At 56.7% G+C, this 19,680-nt stretch overlaps 1 protein-coding gene across 1 annotated transcript; it reads right to left on the minus strand.

The window, feature by feature from the left end:
* Positions 1-132: 132 nt before the first annotated feature.
* PYGM (glycogen phosphorylase, muscle associated) lies at positions 133-17,814 on the minus strand. The gene is made up of 20 exons (XM_069066285.1): positions 17,409-17,814; positions 16,198-16,299; positions 15,812-15,890; positions 15,577-15,680; positions 15,220-15,351; positions 10,984-11,095; positions 10,574-10,656; positions 10,004-10,147; positions 9,650-9,742; positions 9,365-9,511; positions 9,115-9,278; positions 8,792-8,906; positions 8,025-8,126; positions 7,610-7,757; positions 5,346-5,404; positions 4,988-5,129; positions 2,230-2,437; positions 1,210-1,344; positions 753-819; positions 133-559 (listed from the first exon to the last, which is right to left on the minus strand). The coding sequence occupies exons 1-20, from the start codon at positions 17,649-17,651 to the stop codon at positions 410-412; spliced, it is 2,529 nt and encodes an 842-aa protein (XP_068922386.1). The 5' UTR covers positions 17,652-17,814; the 3' UTR covers positions 133-409.
* Between the last annotated feature and the right edge of the window lie 1,866 nt (positions 17,815-19,680).

The following is a 19,680-nucleotide window of genomic DNA, read 5'->3' on the forward strand; positions in this document are numbered from 1 at the left end:
GGGGGGAGGGGGGGGGCGTGGCCCTGCAGGGCCTCTTCCTCCACCGGGGTCCCTAAGGCCCCCACCCTACCCCCAGGCCCAGCCCACACACTCCGACTCCCTGATAAGAACGGAAGCACTCGGACCAGGTCGGCCTTTGGTGACACTTTTAATTGAAGTTTTGACCCAAGAAGGTGGGGAAGAGCTGTGGGCTGAGCCCCTCCCTAGGCCTGGAGGGGCCCAAGCACAGACTCCCCTCCAACATAAATAACAGCAGAGAGGCCTCTAGGGAGCAATCACCTTGGGGAGCAATCAAGTGGAGTGGGGACGAGGATGTGGAGTGTCAGTGGCCACCAGATCAAAGCATCAGAGTCCGGAACTAGGGAGGCAGAGCAAGGGATCTGGGGGAGCGCGTGTCCTGGGGGCCACATCAGATCACTTCGTCGGGCGCAGCCAGGCGCTGACGGGAGGGCTCCACACCCCAGATTTCCCGGGCATACTGTGCAATTGTCCGGTCACTGGAGAACTTCCCCGATGTGGCGATATTCCTGATCACCATTCGAGTCCATTCCCGAGGGTTCTAAGGAAGCCAAAGAGCCCAGCTCTGGAACCCCAGCATCCAGGCCGCTGGGGGCTGGAACCCAGGCGTTCTGGCCTCCTAATTCAAGGGCAGAGCCTCGGAAGTCTGGGGCAAGAGCCCCAGGGGGTGTTCTCCCCCCGCACCCACCCCCCCCCCACTCCTGGAAAAGGAAGCCAGGAGGCACCAGCCTCACCTTGTATAGGTCGCTGACCTTCTCCTGGCACTGGATATAAGCTTCATAGTCAGCAAAAACCTTAAAACTGGGGAGGGAGTTTGGAGCCGAGATTGGGGCAGGAAATGTGGAGTTGGGGTGGAGGAGAGAAGGGAAAGAAACTCCATCAATGACAGATCCAGTTTTTCAGCTCTGTCCCTTTTGTGGTTGGAGAAACTGAGGCAGTAAGGAGAGCATGTCTCGAGTAACAAACCACATGTCAGTGATTTGTCTGGGACTCAGACCCAGCCCCTCCCCCCCGCCCTTGCCTCCTCCCCACTACACAAACCCACCCAGGCAGCCAGGACTCCAGAGTCCCAAGTGCTATCCCACCCTTCCCCAGAAGTCCCTCTAGGCATGGCCAACAGGGCCACACACACACACACACACACACTGCTCCCCACCCCCACATCTATGTCCATGTGCAGGCCCTGCTCACCGGTCATGATGCATGAGCATGTTGACGATGTCCTTGAACAGGTCGGGCTGCTTGGGAGAGAAGAAGCCACTGCTAAGTTGTTCGATGATCTGCCGGAGCTCAGGGATCCGGTCATAGTATTCCTGGGCATTGTACCTGTTGGCGACGTCCCACTGGCTCAGTGTCTACTTGGACCTTCCTAAGCCCCCATATCACCCCATGTCACGTGCTTCTTCCAGGAAGCCTGCCTGCCTATTGTGGCTCACTTTGGTGGCCCTCTCCCTTCTCTCCTTTGGTTGTGTGCCGGCAGAGTGGGAGCTCTCTGAGGGCAGGGTCTGGGTCTGATGTTTCTTGGCATCACCCATAGCAGCTAGCTCAGGGGCCCAGTACAGGTAGAGTTATGAACCCATTTTATTTCCTCTTCTAGCTTCCCAGGCTCCTCCAATCAGATCCCTTCCACCCAGGGCTTTGCAGCTTAGGCTCCTGGGCCCCCTTCCCAATCCAAGCCATGGACACCTTCTCTCTCCATGTTCTTTCCCTTGGCCAGCCTTTGCTTTCCCCAGTCTGGCCCACCTCTCTCCAGAGATCCAGGGCCACCTTTCCACTCACGAAGCCTGCTGGCATCTCAAACTTCTGTCCCAGGATGAGATTCAGCCTGGTTTTCCCTCCCATCCTGCCCCTCCTCTCAACTTCCCCATTTCTGTTGGACACCAGCCTCCTCCCAATCACCCAGCTCTACCTCGGGGTTATTGGCGTTTCTTCCCTCTCCCTCACGCACAATCAGCTGCCAAGTCTGGCCAGTTCTTCCTCCCTTCCACCGGCCAAGCTCACGTCTCACCTGGCCTCCACCTGCTCAGAGTGCCAAGGGGATCTTCCCCATGCCCGGGCCCCACCTCATCAGTGCTTACCAAAGATGGCTCCCCAATGCTGACTGGAGTACTAACTCCTAATCCTGGCACTCAAGGCCCTGCCACTACTGGTTCCAGATCTCTGTCACCTTCCTCTGGACATGACCTCACTGCTAACTCCGGAGCACCATACCCCCTCTGGTCAAGCCGGTCCACGTCCTCCACCCTCATTCCGAAAATGAAGAAATTCTCCTCGCCAGCCTCCTCAGCCATCTCCACATTAGCTCCATCCATGGTGCCAATGGTCAGTGCCCCATTAAGCATGAATTTCATGTTGCCAGTGCCTGATGCCTCAGTGCCTGCTGTAGAGATCTGCTCCGAGAGGTCTGATGCTGGGATCACTGGGGGAGGAGGAGAAGGAGAGGAGACTGGTCACAGGATGTCAGCTCCCTGACAGGAGGGCCTGGGGGATCTGTCCTGAGCCCTGCAGCTCTGCAGAGAAGGTGCTGACCTGCACTGGTGGGGAGACTTTCCTCACCTGGGAGCTCTCTCTCTGGAGCCTATCAATGCCTTGGATAACCAATGACACAAAGCTGGGAAGGGCAACTAACCTACTGGGTGACAGTCAGGATCTGACAAGAATTCAATAGAAGTGTCAAGTCTTATCCCACATATATGATGGGGGAGGCATGGAGAGAGAGCGCTGGTGTTGGGAAAGATCAGAGGGTCTTAGTGGTTGGCAAGTGCACAAGGAGTCAGCAGCAGAATGGGGCAGTCAAAGACAGCAATGTCATTTTGGGCTACATCCAATGGGGGCAGGGTTCCAGGAATAGTCACCCCATCCTCTACCATAGTTAGGCCCCATCTGGAGTATGGAGTTCAATTCTGGGGACCACAGTCCAGAAAAGGCGGGCAAGGCAGAGAGTGAGCAGAAGAATTTCCAGGATGGGAGAAGGCCTTAAGGACCAGCTGAAGGAACTGGAGAACACAACACTGGGGGGTACAAACATGAGCACCCCCTGCAAGGATTTGGGGGCCAGCCTGTGGAGGGGGGCTGCAGCTGCAGTCCAGAGCAATCAGGAGAGCCCTAAATTTGGAGCTGGGGAGCTGGCTGTGTGATCTTGGGTAAGTAATGGAAGGTCTGTGGACTTCACTCTCTTCATTTGTGAAATGAGGGGCTTGGTCGGGGTGGTGCAGTAAATAGAGCATGGGTCCTGGAGTCAGGAGGACCTGAGTTCAAATCCAACCTCAGACACTTGAAGCATTTACTAGCTGTATGACCTTGGGCAAGTCACTTAACCCAAATTGTCTTGCCTTGCCCCCTCCAAGAAATAAAAAGACCAAAAATGAAAAGAAGGGGCACGTTAAGGGGAGGCTAGGTGGTGCAGTGAATAGAGCACCGGCCCCAAAATTAGGAGGACCTGAGTTCAAATTTGACCTTAGACACTTAACACTTACTAGCTGTGTGACTTTGGGCAAGTCACTTAACCCCAATTGCTTTGCTTTCCCCCTCCAAAAAAAAAAAGCAAAAAAAAAAGCAATGAGGGATTTGACCCAGTGACCTCTCAGGTCCCTTCCAGCTCCAAATCTATGACTCCATGACTGCCGCTTGGCCCCAAAGGGCAGATACTGGATACAGATACTGGAGAAACTTCAGCACCCTCAGAGCCATTCCAGAGTGGGAGGGGCTGCAGGGGAGATCTTCAGCAAGGGCTGGACCAGTCATGTGCATGCACATGCATACATACACACATACATATATGCATACACACGCATGTATATGTTCAGGCACTAGAAAGACTGTGAGATCAGTCCACAAGCATTGATTAAGTCCCTACTGTATGCTACTGTATGTTCCCTGTGCTAAGTGCTGAGGGAACAAAGAAAAGTGAAAGCAGCCTCTGCCCTCAAGAAACTCAGTCCAATGGGGCAGAGAACATGCAAAGAATTCCCCACACACATACATCCAAGCCATATACAGAATGGATGCCAGGGGCTATTGGGCTTCACTAACAGGGAGGGAGGGAGGGGCAAGGCCTCTTAGGAAAGGGGGAGCTCGAGCATTCCAGGCCTGGGGAAATCCCCAAGCAGGAAATGAAGTGTTATGGTCTAGGGAATTCACGTAGCCAGTGAAGCAGGATTGGAGAATGGGGAGGGGGGCAAGAGGAGACCGTGTGAGAAGACTGGCCCGGGAGGAAGGAAGGATAGAAGGAGCCAGGTTGTGAAGGGCTTTAAAAGCCCGGGGAGGGCGGCCAGGTGGCTCAGCGAGTAATAGCACCGGCTCTACTGTTGGGACGACCTGGAGATCGAATCCCGGGCTCAGACACTCAGCACCACACCCAGAAATAACTGGCCGCGTAACCTTGAGCAAGTTACTTAACCCCGATTGCTTAAAAAAATAAATAAAATTTAAAAAAAAAAAAAGAAAGTGATGGCACTGTCTTTGGGGCGGCCAGGTGGCTCAGCAAGTAAGAGCACTGGCTCCAGTGTCGGGATGACCTGGATCAAATCCGGGCTCAGATACTCAGCACCACACCCAGAAATAATAATAACTGGCCGTGTAACCTTGAGCAAGTTGCTTAACCCCAATTGCTTTAAAAAAAAAAAAAAAGCCAGGGGAGCTGGGATCTGAGCCTCAGGGTAGCTGGGAGCCATTAGAGTTTAATGGGTGAGGGGGTGAATGCCTTTAGGTAAGGCACCTTGGTGGAGGATGGACCCAAGTGGGGAGAGACTGGAGGCAGAGACCCACCAGCATCTTATTGTAGAAGTCCAAGCAAGAGGGCGAGGCCTGCAACAGGGTGGGGACTGCATGTGTTCGGAAGGGCACACATACATTCGGAAATTGTTTGGAAGGGCTGGGGAGTGGCTCCTGACTCCCAGTCCTGAGCTCCAGCCCCAGCCAGACACAGACCTGGCCAGAAAGCGCCCCTCGCCCCTGCCCGGGCACAGACCTTTCTCAGCCAACGAAACTCGGTAATTCTCCAGGAAGATAACTTTGAGCCGGTCCCCAACCACGGGGTCATTGTTGACCACATCGCCGATGGACGTAATGAGTTTGATGATCATTTTCGCCATGTGATAACCAGGAGCCGCCTGGGGGAGGAGATCTTGGGGTCAGAGCCCCTGGGGTCCTGGCCCCTCTTTACTCCCCTTCCAGCCCCTAAAGCAGCATTCCCAGGGAAGGTAGAGGCTCCCATCAACTTTTCCTCCATAGGCCTTCCACAGCAGTGCTGACTGTCTGAGGGGCAAAGGAACTGGGCCTTCCACCCACGCCTAAAGCAGCCCCTCCCTCCAGAGTGGGAGGCTCACCTTCCCCCCAATCATCACCGTCCGGGGGACGAAGAATTTGTTGGGCTCCTTCTTAATACCTAGGAAGAAAGAGCAGGAGAGAGCCAGGATCAGATTCTCCCAGGTAGTCCCCAAGCACTGAGCAGCGCAAGGAAAGGAGGGGTTCACCCCCTGAACCTCCTTCCTCTTGCTCTAGTCAGGCCCATCTAGGAGCACAGAGACACAATGAAAAGACACCAAGTCTTGGAGTCAAAAAATGTCCATTGGGCCTGACTTTGCTGTATAGCTGTGGGCACCATTTTATGCCTCAGTTTCCCCATTTGTAATAGGGACCTCAAACAGAGCCTAGACCCTTGGATTGTGAGGGTCAAACGAGAGGACCCTTAATGAAAATTACCCAATGACGACTTGAGTTCCTTAGTTTCCCAGAAGATTCCCCAGCCCTGAGGTTGATGGGAAGATAGAGTTGTCTCCTCCTGGATCTCTCCCTCACCTCTGCTCCTCTGCCAAGACCCACTAACAATATCTGCCTTCTGGCCTTCTTGGCCTCCCTCCCCCCACTCCTCGCAGGCAATGTGGGCCAGTGCATGTCCCTGGGGGGTCATGGCTAAAGGGAGCCCCTGGGACTCCCCACCAGGGATCATGAGGCATCTCTCCCTTAATGATGCTCCCCACAGTGGGAGCTCTAGGTGTCTGCCTGACCCTGCCCTGCCCTTTCTTCTTTTGGCCCCCATAGCCTCTGAGGACCAGCTGGAGGCCAGTGAAGCCCTCAGTAGGCTCTCCACCCTTTCCTTCCCTATGGCCCGAGGCCCTGCTGGGGCTCTAGCCACACCCACACTGCCTCATTCGACCTTTCCCCACTGAGCCCCAGCTCTCCCAAGGGAGGCGGCTTCCACTTAACAGCTTCTGTCTACGCTTTTCCCCCTCAATACTTCAGTGACTTCAGTCATGCAAATGTCACAATACCCATTTTACAGATGATAAACAGACTCGAGAGGCACAGCCAGCCTGTGAACCTGGGGACTCAGACTCCAAGTACCATCATTGTCTTCTCACTGCCCCAGACTATTTCACCTGCCCCAAGCTTTCTCTCCAGGCCCCTGTGACCCAGTCTAAATGGGACTGAACCCATGTGGGCTAGGCATGGTTTCCCCCATGCGCAGTGGGCTCTCACACAGTTCTGAGGGGTAAAATGCTCATGCCTGAAGTATCCTGAGTCTTGCAGAGGTGAAATCTCCTGCTTACGTCACACAGTTAGCAAGCACCAGAGCAAGGCCTGAAACTTAGCTGTTCCTTACTGCACTTGAAACAATGTTGGCCATTATTATTATCATTGTTTGAGAAGGTTTTATGATCTAGTGGCCTGAGGGCTAAACATGGAGTCAGGAGAAGGACCTAGGCTGCAGTCCTGCCCTTTGACACTCACTGGCTGGGTGACCACAGACAAATCCCTTAATATCTCTGAACTGCCGCTTTCTATTCTGTGAAATGGGCATAATAGTGCCTCTCAGGCAAACTACTCCAGTCTGGCCCTTCAAATCCTTCACAAGCAGGTGCCAATAGACCTTTCCAGATTTATTTTATGTGTGTATATACATATATGTGTGTATGTGTGTATATCCATACCTGTGTGTGCATACAGATACACGGTGCCTGTGTGTACATGTGTGTGAATCTGTGTGTATATGTCTGTGTATATGTGTGTATACGTGTATATCCATACCTATGTGTGTGCATACAGATACACCTGCATGTGTGTACATATGTGTGAATGAATATGTATATATATACATGTCTGTGTATGTGTATATGTGTGTATATGTCCATCCATACCTGTGTGTGCATAGAGATACTCGTGCATTTGTGTACATGTGTGTGAATTTGTCTGTATATGTGTGTATATATGTCTGTGTATGTGTATATGTGTGTATATTTATATCCGTACCTGTGTGTGCATAGAGATACACGTGCATGTGTGTACATGTGTGTATGTGTGTATATATGTATATCCATACCTGTGTGTGCATACAGATACACATGCATATGTGTACATGTGTGTACACACACACACACATTTTTTTTCCTTCTGGCAGGCTCCGGCCTGGCCACAGTGTCCTCACACTTCAGCTCAGAGATATCGAAGGTTTGCTGCTGCCTCCCACAGAGTGCAGGCCTTGGAGGGCAGGGCCCCCAGCTCCACTGGCTGTTGACTGATTAACTGACCTCCAGCACCTGGAGGCGGGGGGGGGGGTGGGGGGGGGGGGAGGGGGGGAGGGGGCACTCACGGTTGTATAGGGTGATGACGTGAAGGCAGTTGAGCAGCTGCCGCTTGTACTCATGGATCCTCTTCACCTGGACGTCAAACAGCGAGTTGGGGTTGATGTGCACGTGGTACTCACGCTCCAGGTAGGCGGCAAACTTCAGCTTGTTTTCCTGGGGGGATATTGGGGAGGCTCAGGGGCCACAGCCCCAGGGAGGCCTTGCAGGATATCCCCCTCCCCATCTAGCTTGCATCCTTAGGCCCATCTGTCCCGGGCCCTCACTGGACTCTGTCTTGGGTGATATGATATTAGGCCAGAAGCTGTGGGGGGCAGGGGCTGTGCTGCTGGCCACCCGGGCATGAGGCGCTTAGAGATGAGACTGAAGTCCCCTTCTTGCCCGGCCCCAGGGAATCCCCTCCAGCAGCCCTGCCCGCCCCACCTGCTTGACTTTGGCCACATCCCGGATGAAGGCCTCGTCGTCCACGTAGGACAGCAGCTTCCGCAGCTGGTCCAGGTCGGAGATGTAGTCTTCCCCGATCCTCTGTGAGGGCACCACATTGTCAAGCCATGGGTTACTAGGAGCACCTAATGAGTGCTGGGCTAGGCATGGGCCACAAAGACAGGAGAAGCAACGCCTCCCTCAGGGAGCTCCCAGTCTAGCCATGAGGGGCGTGAACAGCGTGGTCCAGTGCAAGAAAAGACCTCTGCCCTAGATCTGGGGTGGTTAGGGAGGGAGGCCTTCTGTGCCCCTCACTGCCATCCCAGCCTAGACCACCCCATGGACACGCTCCCAATGAGCCCCAGCAAGGCTGGCAACTCACAACCCTCTCTGGGACTCAGCCCTGACGCCCCCTGTTCTAAGGGTTCCCCCTGCTCTGACACCCCCTGTTCTGAGGCCCCTCCCAGCCCTGACGCCCCCTGCTCTGAGGCCCCTCCTAGCCCTGACACCCCCTGTTCTGAGGCCCCTCCCAGCCCTGCCGCCCCCTGCTCTGAGGCCCCTCCCTGCCCTGCCGCCCCCTGCTCTCAGGCCCCTCCCTGCCCTGACGCCCCCTGCTCTCAGGCTCCGCCCTGCCCTGACACCCCCGTTCTAAGGGTTCCCCCTGCTCTGAGGCCCCTCCCAGCCCTGCCTGGCCCGTGCCAGTGGGTGGCCGTCTGCTCTGCCAGCTGCGCTCTCCCTCTGGGCACAGGCCTGGGGCTGCCCCTCACCTCCGCAATGACCTCCGCCAGACCCGGGTTGCAGAGCACCAGCCAGCGCCTTGGTGTGATCCCATTGGTCTTGTTCTGGAACTTGTGGGGTTCCAATTCATAGAAATCCTTAAAGCTGCAGCGCAGGGAGAGGAGGAAGGAAAGGGCGATTTAGCCGCAGGAGGAAAAGGGCTCCTCGGAGGTCCCAGTGTGAGACAGAGCCAGGCGGACCGCCGGGCCTGGGCCGCGCACAGACCACCTGCGGGGTCTTCAGGGGCCAGAGCCAGGCCTCTGTGAGCCGTCCTCGCTGGCTGGGCCAGGCCCTGGGGGGTGGGCGGGCTCACATGGTTTTCTTGAGAATCTCCGAGTGGATCCGGGCTACGCCGTTGACCGCGTGGGAGCCGGCGATGCACAGATGCGCCATGTTGATCCTCTTCACGCCGCCTTCCTCCACCAGTGACATGCGCCGCAGGCGGTCCGTGTCCCCGGGGTACGCCGCCGCCACCCGCTGCCAAGGCACACGGGGGCTCAGCCCGGCAGGCGCCAGTAGCCCCCCCAGCGCCCCTCCCGCGGCCCCCCAGCTACAGCGCTCACGTTGAGGAACCTCTGGTTGATCTCGTAGATGATCTGCAGATGCCGCGGCAGCAGGGTCTCCATCAGGTGCACAGGCCAGCGCTCCAGGGCCTCGGGCAGCACTGTGTGGTTGGTGTACGCGCAGGTCCTCACGGTCACATCCCAGGCCTGGGGAGGGCAGAGGAGAGCACAGCACCCAGGCCAGGGCACGGGAGGGCATCGAGAGGGACGACTCCCCCCCCCCCACAGCACTAACCACTGGGCAGCCTCGGGGAAGGGTCACGTGCCCCCCGTCGGCCATGCTACCTTGTCCCAGTCCAGTTTCTCCAGGTCCACCAGAATTCGCATCAGCTCGGGGATGGCCAGGGACGGGTGGGTGTCATTCAGCTGGATGGCCACCTGGACCAACGCCAAGGAGCAGGCAAAGTCAGCCCTGAACCCTGCGGCTCCCAACTCAGTTCAGCATTTAGTGAGCGCTGTGTGCATGCCCTGTCCTGAGGGAGACTTCCTTCCCTAGGGAGGCACACTCCACAGAGGGCGGGGCCGGAGACAGGAGGAGGGCCACAGCTGGGCCCCCAGCAGAGACCCTCCCCTCCCTGCCCACCCCCTGCTGCTGGAGCCCTTGGGCTGGGCCCCGGGAATCTGGGCTGGGGGCTCCACCTTGTCCGGGAAGGCATCAAAGCTGGTGCGCACGGGGTCCCGGGAGCCGAACTTGGAGGATTTGAAGCGGCGGATGATGTCTTGAAGGGTAGCTGCCACCACGAAGTATTCCTGCTTTAGCCGAAGCTCCTTCCCTTCAAAGAACTGGGGGGGGGGGGGGGGGGGGAGAGGGGAAGGGTCAGTGGGGCCGGGGGTAGAGGGGGCTGAGGTATTTAGAGCTCTACTGGGGAAGAAAGGAAGGGTGTGGGGGTGCCTGACCTGGGGCACTAGCATCCTCTCCCCTTCTCAAGCCAAGCCTTTCTGTCGCTCGGTTCTCCCGCCCCTCAGGGACCCAGTGTCCCTGTGCCCACCTCCTGCTTAGTCTCTGTTCTCTGGCCCAGAACTCTGCTAGCCAACACCATGAGCCAGAGGCCTCCCTCCTCCTCTTTCCCTTCACCCCATTTCCCGTCTCCACCATGTCCAGCTCTGACCTCTCTGACCCGTCCTCACAGGCTGGGCCAGGCCCTTGGGGGTGGGGCAGGGCTGCGGGACTTGGGGGGACTGGTGTTCCCTGGTGGTGGCAGTACTCACATTGTCATTGGGGTAGAGGACCCGGGAGATGTTCTCAGCCAGATTCCTGTCTAACACAGCCTGGATGTATCCGCCGACGTTGACTACAGAAAGCATGGAGGGGATGAAAATGGCCTGTTGTCTAACAACAGGACCCGACTCCTTTCCCCAGACCTCCGCCCCAACTTTCTGCTGCCGTTTCTGTGACAGCACTTGCTGGGGTGTGTGTCAGACGGGCACAAGATGGTTAGTCCATCCCTCCTGCACCAGGCCCCTCTCCCTAGCTCTGAAAGGCGCCACACTTGGTGGCCCACCAGCCAGTGGGAAGTCAGGTGGGTGGGCAGCAGCAGAGGAGAGGGTTGGGGAGGCTGCCCAGCTTGGGGGTCCTCAGAGGAGGAAGAGGATGGGGTGAGGGGGCCGGGGGTACTCACAGTCTTTGAGATTGAAGTCATTGGGGGCTTTGGCTGACCACAAGCGCATGGTATTCACGGTGTTGTTGCGATAGCCAGGCACGGGGGTGTCATAGGGCATAGCCAGAACCACCTAGAGGTGTGAGACCGGGTCAGGGCCCGTGAGTCCTGGTGCTGACTGCCACTAATTCTGTCTCAGACAAAGCCCGCTGCCGACCGGGGCTCGCTGTCTTCATCCGAAAAATGAGGGTGCCACTTTCTGCAGTCTCCGACCTTCCCTTCTCTGCCATCCCATGCTCCTTGCACTGAGGTCCCTCCCACCTCTGACATTCCATGACATTTCCTGTTCTGGCTTCTAAGCCTCCTCCCAGCTTGTACATCCCATGTTCTAAGTTCTAAGGCTCCCCCAGCTCTGAGTCGCTTCCCATCTCAGGGCCTCAGCTGGCCCACCTATAAAATGCCAATCAATGAAGTGTCTCCCTCACTGTGCAAACCTCCTTCTGAAGCTTAAGGACTCGAGCCCCCACAGCACCCTGAGCTTTTCAGTGGCCAACGATGAGATAAGAGGCCGTGAAGTTCAGAGCAGGCAGCTGGCCTGGCAGCCAACAGGAGCTGGGTTCTAATCCCTCCTCTGATACCTCCTGTCGGGGTGACCCTGAGCAAGTCACCTAACCTCTCCTGAGAGGCCCCAGACAACTCACAAAGCCTGTAAGTTAGTAGAGAGGGTGCAGACCTGAATTGGTGGAGGGAGTTTCCTCTCCAGGGAATTCCCTAAACCAAGGAAATCATAGGTTCAGTCCCTCTCCCTCCTGCTACAGAAGCAGCCATTAACAATCAATCCCCATTCATGGGAGGCTGAGAGAGGCCACGAACTAGGCTTCAGGGCAAGGAGCCCTCACAGATCTTGGGAGCGCACACACTGCAGGGGACCCTTGGCAGGCAGGCGCCCCCCCAGAATGCCCCTGGCTGATAGAGAGTGGGACAAAGGGACACAGGCAGGTGCCCCCCAAGAATGCCCCCAGCTTTTGGAGAGTGGGACAGAGGGACACAGGCAAGTGCCCCCCTCAGAATTCCCCTGGCTGATGGAGAGTGGGAAGGAGGGGAGCAAGCAGGTACCCCCTCAGAATGCCCCGGGGCCAACAGGGGAGTGGGGTGGAGGGCAGGCTGGACCCCAAGAGGGCTCTTACAGGTCAGTGTGAAATGACCAGAAGAGGTAGTGTCATCTCAGTGAAAGGAAGCATACAGCAAGTGTGTAATAGATACCTGCTGTATGAACGCTAGAACACCTGAGCAGGCCAAGCCAGCCCCACCCCCACGTCATCAGAGCATTCATTGGGAGCTTTTTACAGAGAAAACTGAGCCCCCATTGGGTGAGTGACTTGGCCACAGCCAACTCATCGGGGTTGGAAGCCAGGCCCCTACCTCCAAAGCAGGGCTCTTTCTCCCAAGACTGGCAGAGAGGCTACAAAGGGACCTGAAAGCCAGCAAGTCCTGGGTTTGAGTCCCACTCCAACCCATACTGTGTGACCCTGGGCCAGTCACTTAACCCCTTAGGGCCCCTGGACAGTCTCTATCAGTCTCTAAGAGCAGGGGCCGATCTCCCTCACTGTGACTTCCCCACCAATGGAATCATGGGGCAAGTTTAAAAAAGAAAAGGAAAATCCCCGGCCTCAGTTTCCCCCTCTGTACAATGGCACAGTTAGATGATCTTTCCTGGCTCTGACACCCCATGATTTCTCCATCTTGTGCCTTCTCCACTCAACTCTCACTCCTTCTCACTCCAGACCCAGAACCCTCTTCCTGCTTCGGACATGCCTTGGCTACTGCTCCTTGTGCATCACTCCTTCCCTGGCACACGCCCTCCCCCAACCTGGCTAGTCCCTTCCCTGTGAGGCACCCTCCCCCGGTTATCCCCAGTCATGGCACACTTTTGGTTCTAATAGCTTTGGGGTCATGCCCTATACGTCTTGCATGAATCCATTTGCTTACATGTTCCCTCCCTCAGATGGGGCGCTCCTTGAGGGCAGGGTCTTCTTGTGCCTTTCTTGGCATCCCCAGTCCTTAGCTGGTACACATGGTAGGCACTCAGTAAATGCCTCTCACTGACTGACCCTAGACAAATCCTTGGACGTCTCTTGGTCTCAGCTTCCTCATCTGCAAAATGGGGCCAACAACAGCCCCTCCCTCCCAGGGCTAAACGTTCACACCCTGAGAGTGCTCCCAACAGACATGGCTTTCTGGAGCCCAGGGTGGGAGGCCACGGAGGCTTGCACGGGCTTCACCTCTCAGGGAGTCCAGGGCATCCTTGTACAGACTCCTTCTTGGGATCATTTTTAAATGCATAGAATAAGATTGGGTCACAAAGGAAACCAATTATAGTGAAAGACAGTGGTCAGAATGGTTTGCACCAAGTTCACAGACTGCCTGGGTTCAGATCCCCGGGCAGCACAGGCCCCAAGGTCCCTCCTCCGGTCCCTCAACTGGGATGGCACCTAGGAGCTGCAGGGACAGTAGCCTTCGTCTGGGGATCCCAAAGGAGGAGGAAGGGAGACCCAGATCCAAAAAGCCAGAGCTGGAAGGATCTCAGAGGTCATCTCAGTCTTACTGTACAGATGAGGAGACAGAGGCCCCAGAAGGGAAGGGACTTGTACAGGGTCATACAATTAAGCAAGAGACCAGGTTCTCCGACCCCAAATCCACACTCTTTCTCCTTTCCCCCTGCTGTCTCCCCGCTCAGGACCTGGCACCCACAGGGGGCTGGTGGAGCCGCCGATGACTGACCACAGCTGTTATGATCAATTCTGCAAGCCCTGTGATGAATGAGCTGCAGCCAGGCCCGAAGCAGTAGTTACACCCAGCAGTTAATAAGAAAGGATGGAATCGTCAATACCTAATAGGCAGCCTGCTTAGGATAGCCTGGCCTCACCGTGGGCAAACAGGGACTCCTAAGGATGCATTAATACCTAATAGACCACGCGCCATCCCCACCGACCAGAAGCTGGCCTTATCGATGGCCTTGCAACAACAGCTTTCTCTCAGAAGCCATTCCTAATCCCTGGTAATTAAGAGCCGCTGCCTACTAGCTGACCAAGGAGGCGAAGCCTCTTCAGAATCCTGAGGGGTCAGGCAGGAGTGCTGGCCTGCTCGCTCTCTCCCCTCCCACTTGGGCCACTCCAGGAGGGCCTGGAGCTCTGGCTTTGTGTGTATTTCTACCCATTGCAAGGTGAGGAACAATGGAGGGGTGGCCGTCAGCGAGGAAGATTTCTGTGTGGTAGAAGGAAAAACCTTATCACAGTCACACATGTGGAGCTGGGAGGGGCCTTAGAGGCCATCACGTCCAACCCTTTCATTTCATAGAGAGAGAAACTGAGGCACAAAAAAGGGGAATACTTTTAGGAGGGATTTGAACTCAGTTCTTCTTGACCCCAAGTCCAGCAGGAACTTGGCAGAGGCTGGAAGGGGCTGGGGCAGGCAGAGAAGGCTTGTAGGCTCCTAGAACAGGCTGGCCCTTCTTCCAGGGACAGGTGGGATCTGCCCTGCCTAATCCCAACTCTCTGGAAGGGGGAGGGTAGAGGACTACACTGGGAACAGAAAATGGGGCTTAAAAAAAGTTCTTTGTTTTTTTTAATTCTGAGAGCTCTCCCCAAGGAGGATGGGTTGCCTTGATAGGTAGTGAGGTCCCTGTCACTGGAAGTCTTCAAGCTTCCGAAGGTATCCTTGGTCCAATGTGGGCTGGTTTGAAGGGCTTAGAAACTTGGGCCGCCCCAATGACAGACCCAGTCCAGTGTGTTGGCTGTGGCCAAAGTGGGAATTTGTTTTGATTGTACATAGTGTTACCCCGTTTCCTTTTTTTTTCTAGTTGGGGTGGGGGGGAGATAGATTTTTGTTAATGGGAAAAATTACAGTTTAAAAAGTTATTGTTGGGGCCGCTAGGTGGCACAAACCCTGGAGTCAGGAGGACCTGAGTTCAAATCCAACCACAGACACTTAACACTTACTAGCCCTGTGACCTTGGGCAAGTCACTTAATCCCAACTGCCCTGCCTCCCTCCCTCCAAAAAAAAAAGTTATTGTTAAAATGATGATTATTAGAGTTCAATGATTTCTCATAAATCTGGGGGCTTCATCATTAAAAAAAAAAAAAGGCCTGGGCTGTGTGGGTGGGGCAGTCTTTGAGCCCCTCTCTTCCCTCTACATTTCAGATAGCCTGTGGCTCTGGCTGTCCCAGGCAGAGCCAGTCTGTGCGCGCTGGGCTTACCTGGGTATCCACCCACTTGGCCCCCTGGTTGGTGTGCTCCACACGGCCATAGAAATGGACGGGCAGCGTAAACTCAGGCCGGGCCTTCTCCCAAGGATTGCCATAGCGAAGCCAGTCGTCCGCCTCCTCCATCTGGGCCAGAAATGGGGGGAACAGAGCCCCAAGGAATGAGGTCGGAGGAGGGTCATGGGCTCTGGTCCTTGGCCCTTTCAGGGAGATGTCTCCTTGGGCCGAGGGCTGAGCTCATCTGGCTGAAGCCGGAAGGCTTGGGAGGGGAGGGAGGGAAGGAGGGCAACCTAGGTGGCAGGGGGTGGAGGGGGTGCCTGGCTCAGGAGTCCACGGGGGAGGGCTCCTCACCTGCCAGCCCCCGCTGATCTTCTGGTTGAAAATCCCAAACTCGTACCGAATCCCATAGCCATAGGCAGCCAAGCCCAGGGTGGCCATGGAGTCCAGGAAGCAGGCTGGAAGAGAGCCATGGCCTTGGGGTGAGCTCGGGACAGGGGCAGGCCCAGCCGGCTGCTGCCCCCACCTCCAGAGCCAGGACCCCCCCAGAGCTCCCGGCCGGCCCTCACCCAGGCACCAGCTAACTCACCAGCCAGGCGGCCCAGGCCCCCATTCCCTAGGCCCGCATCCTCCTCTATCTCCTCCAGTTCTTCCATGTCCAAGCCCAGCTGGGGAAAGAGGCAGAGGAGAGGATGAGGGTGAAGGCAGTGAAAGGCATCCCCTTAGCCCTCGGGGCATCCCAGGCCTCAGACCCAGGGCATCCCCCTCAGCCCCTGGGGTGTCTGCCTCCTCCTTTTCCCCTCATCCCCCAAGGTGTCTGTCCCCTTCCCTGTCCCCTCTGCCCCCCCTTTCTGCCCCCTCCCTCTTCCCTCATCCCCCCAGGTGTCTGTCCCCCTCCCTGTCCCCTTAGCCCCCTCAAGGTGCCTCCTCAGGCTCCCAGCGCCCCCAGCCCCACTTCCCCAGCCCCCAGGACACCTGGTATGTGGCCTCATCACAGGCATTCTCCAGGGCCAGGTTCACCATCGTGTTCTGCAGGGTTCGGCCCATGTAGAACTCCAAGGAGAGGTAGTAGATACGCTGAAGACAGAGGAGGCAGGCTGGTCTCCACTAAGGGGACCCTTTCTCCACGCTTACCTGCCCAACCTTCCCTCTCCCCCAGGGGAGCACAGAGGGCCTGGCTTTCCTGGGCAGGGGGGTCCATGCCCAGATTGCCCCTTCCCTTTCTGGGCCCCTCCTGTCCTGGGCGCTGGCTCCTCCTTCCCCACTGCTCCCCTGTGCCCACTGCCCACCTGCTCCTGCCCCTTCCAGCTCCCACCCAGAGGAAGCTGCTCTGTTGACTCCCCATCCCTCCTCCTCCTCCTCCTCACAGGCCTCCCTGGCCTGAAGAGTGTTATGTTTCTGACCTTTGCCAGTGACCCCTGCCACCTGATCCTAGCATGGGGGGGTGGGGAGCAGCTGCTTCCTGAGACACAGACTCTGCCATGTGTCCCTCTGGCTCAGGGCCCAAGTGGGCGCAGCCGGCACTGCCTGACGCTGAGGTTGACCCCCGGGGTCTCCTCTTTAGTCTCTGCCATGTAGGCCCCCAGGCCCCTTGGTCTGAACACTGCCTGGTACCACCCTGAGCCGCCGTGGGCTGATAGAGCCGTGGATGCCAGAGCTAGAAACGGCCTTAGAGGCCTCCTGGTCCAATCCCTTCATTTACAGAAGGGAAACTGAGGCTACAGAAGGGTTCATGCAATAGCTCCACAGGGCACAGCAGTCCAAAGCTGGGGGGACCTTTGAGGCCTTCCAGTGCAACTCCCTGAAGAAACTGTGGCCTGGAGAGAAGCCCTGTTGTGTGACCTTTCACTGTAAAAGGAGGGAGCTGGCCCTCCGGATACCCCAGCCCTCTCCCAGCTCTGCCACTCAGTGCCCTCTGAATCTCTCTGAACCTCAGCGTCCTACTCTGAATGAGGCCTCGGACCATCCAGAAACAGGCTTCCCTAAGCCTCTGCTCCTGCCCATTTAGGAGCCTAAGTGTCTGCGCCTTCACCTCCTATCCTCCCAGCCTGGACCCCGGGGTCCCCAGCAGCACTTTGGGGCCCATGCCCCCAAGCTGGCCCCCAGGGTCCCCAGCAGCACTTTGGGGCCCATGCCCCCAGCCTGGCCCCTGGGGTCTCAAAGCCCCAGCCCAGGACTCTAGTCACCTTGGGATCCTTCTCGTAGTAATGCTGCTGGGTACGGATCCAGCGGCCCACCAGGTGGTCCCGCACCGTGTGTGCCAGGGCAAAATAGTAGTCCCTGGGCGTGGCCACATTGCGGTCCTTGACCAGGGTGAAGTGGAGGTGCCGGTTGAAATTCTTCTTTAGTTCGGACACATTTTCCACTCCGGCGAGACCACGCACGCTGATCTGTTTGCGTTTCTCCTGGTCAGACAGGGGCCGAGACATGGCTCCAGCAGGGAACTTGGCAGAGGCTGGAAGGGGCTGGGGCAGGCAGAGAAGGCTTGTAGGCTCCTAGAACAGGCTGGCACTTCTTCTAGGGACAGGTGGGATCTGCCCAGAGCCTCCGACCTGAGGAGTGGAGGCTGGCCCCCAGCGGGACCAGGTTTTAAGGCCTGGCCTGATGCATTATGCATGCATGGCCTGCTCCCCACCCCTCATGAATGCCTAATGTGTGGGCTCTGAGACCTCCTTCCAGGAGCTATTTTGGGGATGAGCACAGAGAGTCAGCTGCCAGCTCCCCCCAGGCAGGGCCTCGGCCTGTTACCCTCCCTTAGCCTACGTGACCCACTTCCCCCAAGGCCCCGAACACTCTGCCCAGTGGGTCCCTCTCCTCCTCTGCCCCCAAACTTGGGGAAGGGGGTGGGGGGGCAGGGTCTCTCTGTTCCCCTTCTCCTTCCCAGGGAAGTGGAGCGGCTGTGAACAAAGAATCGAGGGAAGGAGGAATCTGATTCCTCTGGGGAAGGAACCGGATGATCTGTCCATCTGAGCTGGTCGTTTTTGAGCAGTACTTCCTGGCCAGAGGGGCCGGGGTCTGACCCATGCTGCTTCTCTCCGTTCTGCACCAACCTACCTGACAGGTGGTGAAGAGGGAAGAGGGGAGGAGGCAAGCAGCCTGGTGCCCTGATGGCAAACTTCCTGTGAGATTCTGTTAGTGCTTCAGAATCATCAAGGAAACAGCCTGGAGTTGTAGACCTGGACATTCTGAACAATTCCTACCAGGACTTACCCTCATCTTACAGATGAGGAAACAGGCTCAGAGAGCCAAATGACTTGCCCAGAGTCACCCAGCTGGCCTTCTTCAGGGACTTAAACCTCAGGAGTTCTCCTCCCTCCTGGGTCCAATCCTCCCTCCAAAGTGAACTATAGCTCATGCTGTGAGAACGCTGCACTTTCATCATCTTCCCCGACACCCCTGAAGCAGGTGTTTGGGGGATTATCGTTTCCATTTTTCAGAAGAAAACTCAGGCTTTGAGTGAGAAAAGGGCCAAACCAATCATGAAACTAGGAAGACCCAGGCAGAGCAGAGCCTTGGACTATGGCCTTTTGCCACCAAGCCCAGGGTGGCAGAGGGACCAGAGCACCTGGTTCTAGGAATAGAAGAGCCTGATGTTTTTCAGGGGCACGTGTCTCTGAAAGGTGGCGTGTTCTGGAGGCTGGGGGGTCAAGGGTCGGGCAGGAGTCTCAGGGGTAGAATCCATCGCCCTGACCGAAAACATGTTTTGACAAGAGAGCCCCCCACCTCCTTCCCCCACCAAACTCAATCCCTTCCTAGCAGCCCCTGTTGCTGTCCCTCAAGGCCTTAAATAGTGACCTTCAGAGAAGAGGGTCAGATTACAGGTCTTGGGCCCTGGCCAGCTGTCCCTAGCAAGCCTCCCCTCTACCTCATTCAACAGCAGTGATCCCTGGGAAACGTAGTCCTGCCTACCCAAGGCATCCTTGTCACCAGACTTGCCACAGCCCGTCTGGGGCTTCCTTCAGCTACCAGCCATCTGCTTTGACAGCTTCCCAGAGCCTTGGATTCCCCTGGCCACCAGTCCTGAAGCCTGTGACCTTTCCAGCCAGCAGGCCTCCCTGGGCCCCTCCATGCCCCATTATGGCTAGGCAGGCAGGCTGGGAGGCAGCCCCTGGGTACTCTTCCTCTTCATTTTGCCCTTTGGGCCCTGGAACACTTATATTTTTGGAGTGTTTGGCCTTTGTGATGGGGAGTCCAAACTAGGAGCTGCGATGGGCTAAGGCCTGGGAGTTAAAGTGGTGACTGAAGGAGAAGGCTGAAGGCAGCTGTGCCCTTGGCTGTGAGACCCTTGAGAGTTGGAGCGTGAGGGATTGGACCAGGAGGCCCTTCTGGCATTATGTTCTGCAGTAACAAGTAGGAAAAGGCCTGAAGAATGGGAATGCTGGAAGGCAAGAACGAGGTGGGCCTCAGTTTCCTCCTCAGCAAAGTGAAAGGAGATACCAACCCCTCAGGTCACTTCCA

The sequence above is a fragment of the Petaurus breviceps genome, unplaced genomic scaffold (genome assembly GCF_028583685.1).
Source record: "Petaurus breviceps papuanus isolate PSGF00001 unplaced genomic scaffold, PetGlider_PUasm1.0 90721, whole genome shotgun sequence".
NCBI lineage: Eukaryota > Metazoa > Chordata > Mammalia > Diprotodontia > Petauridae > Petaurus > Petaurus breviceps.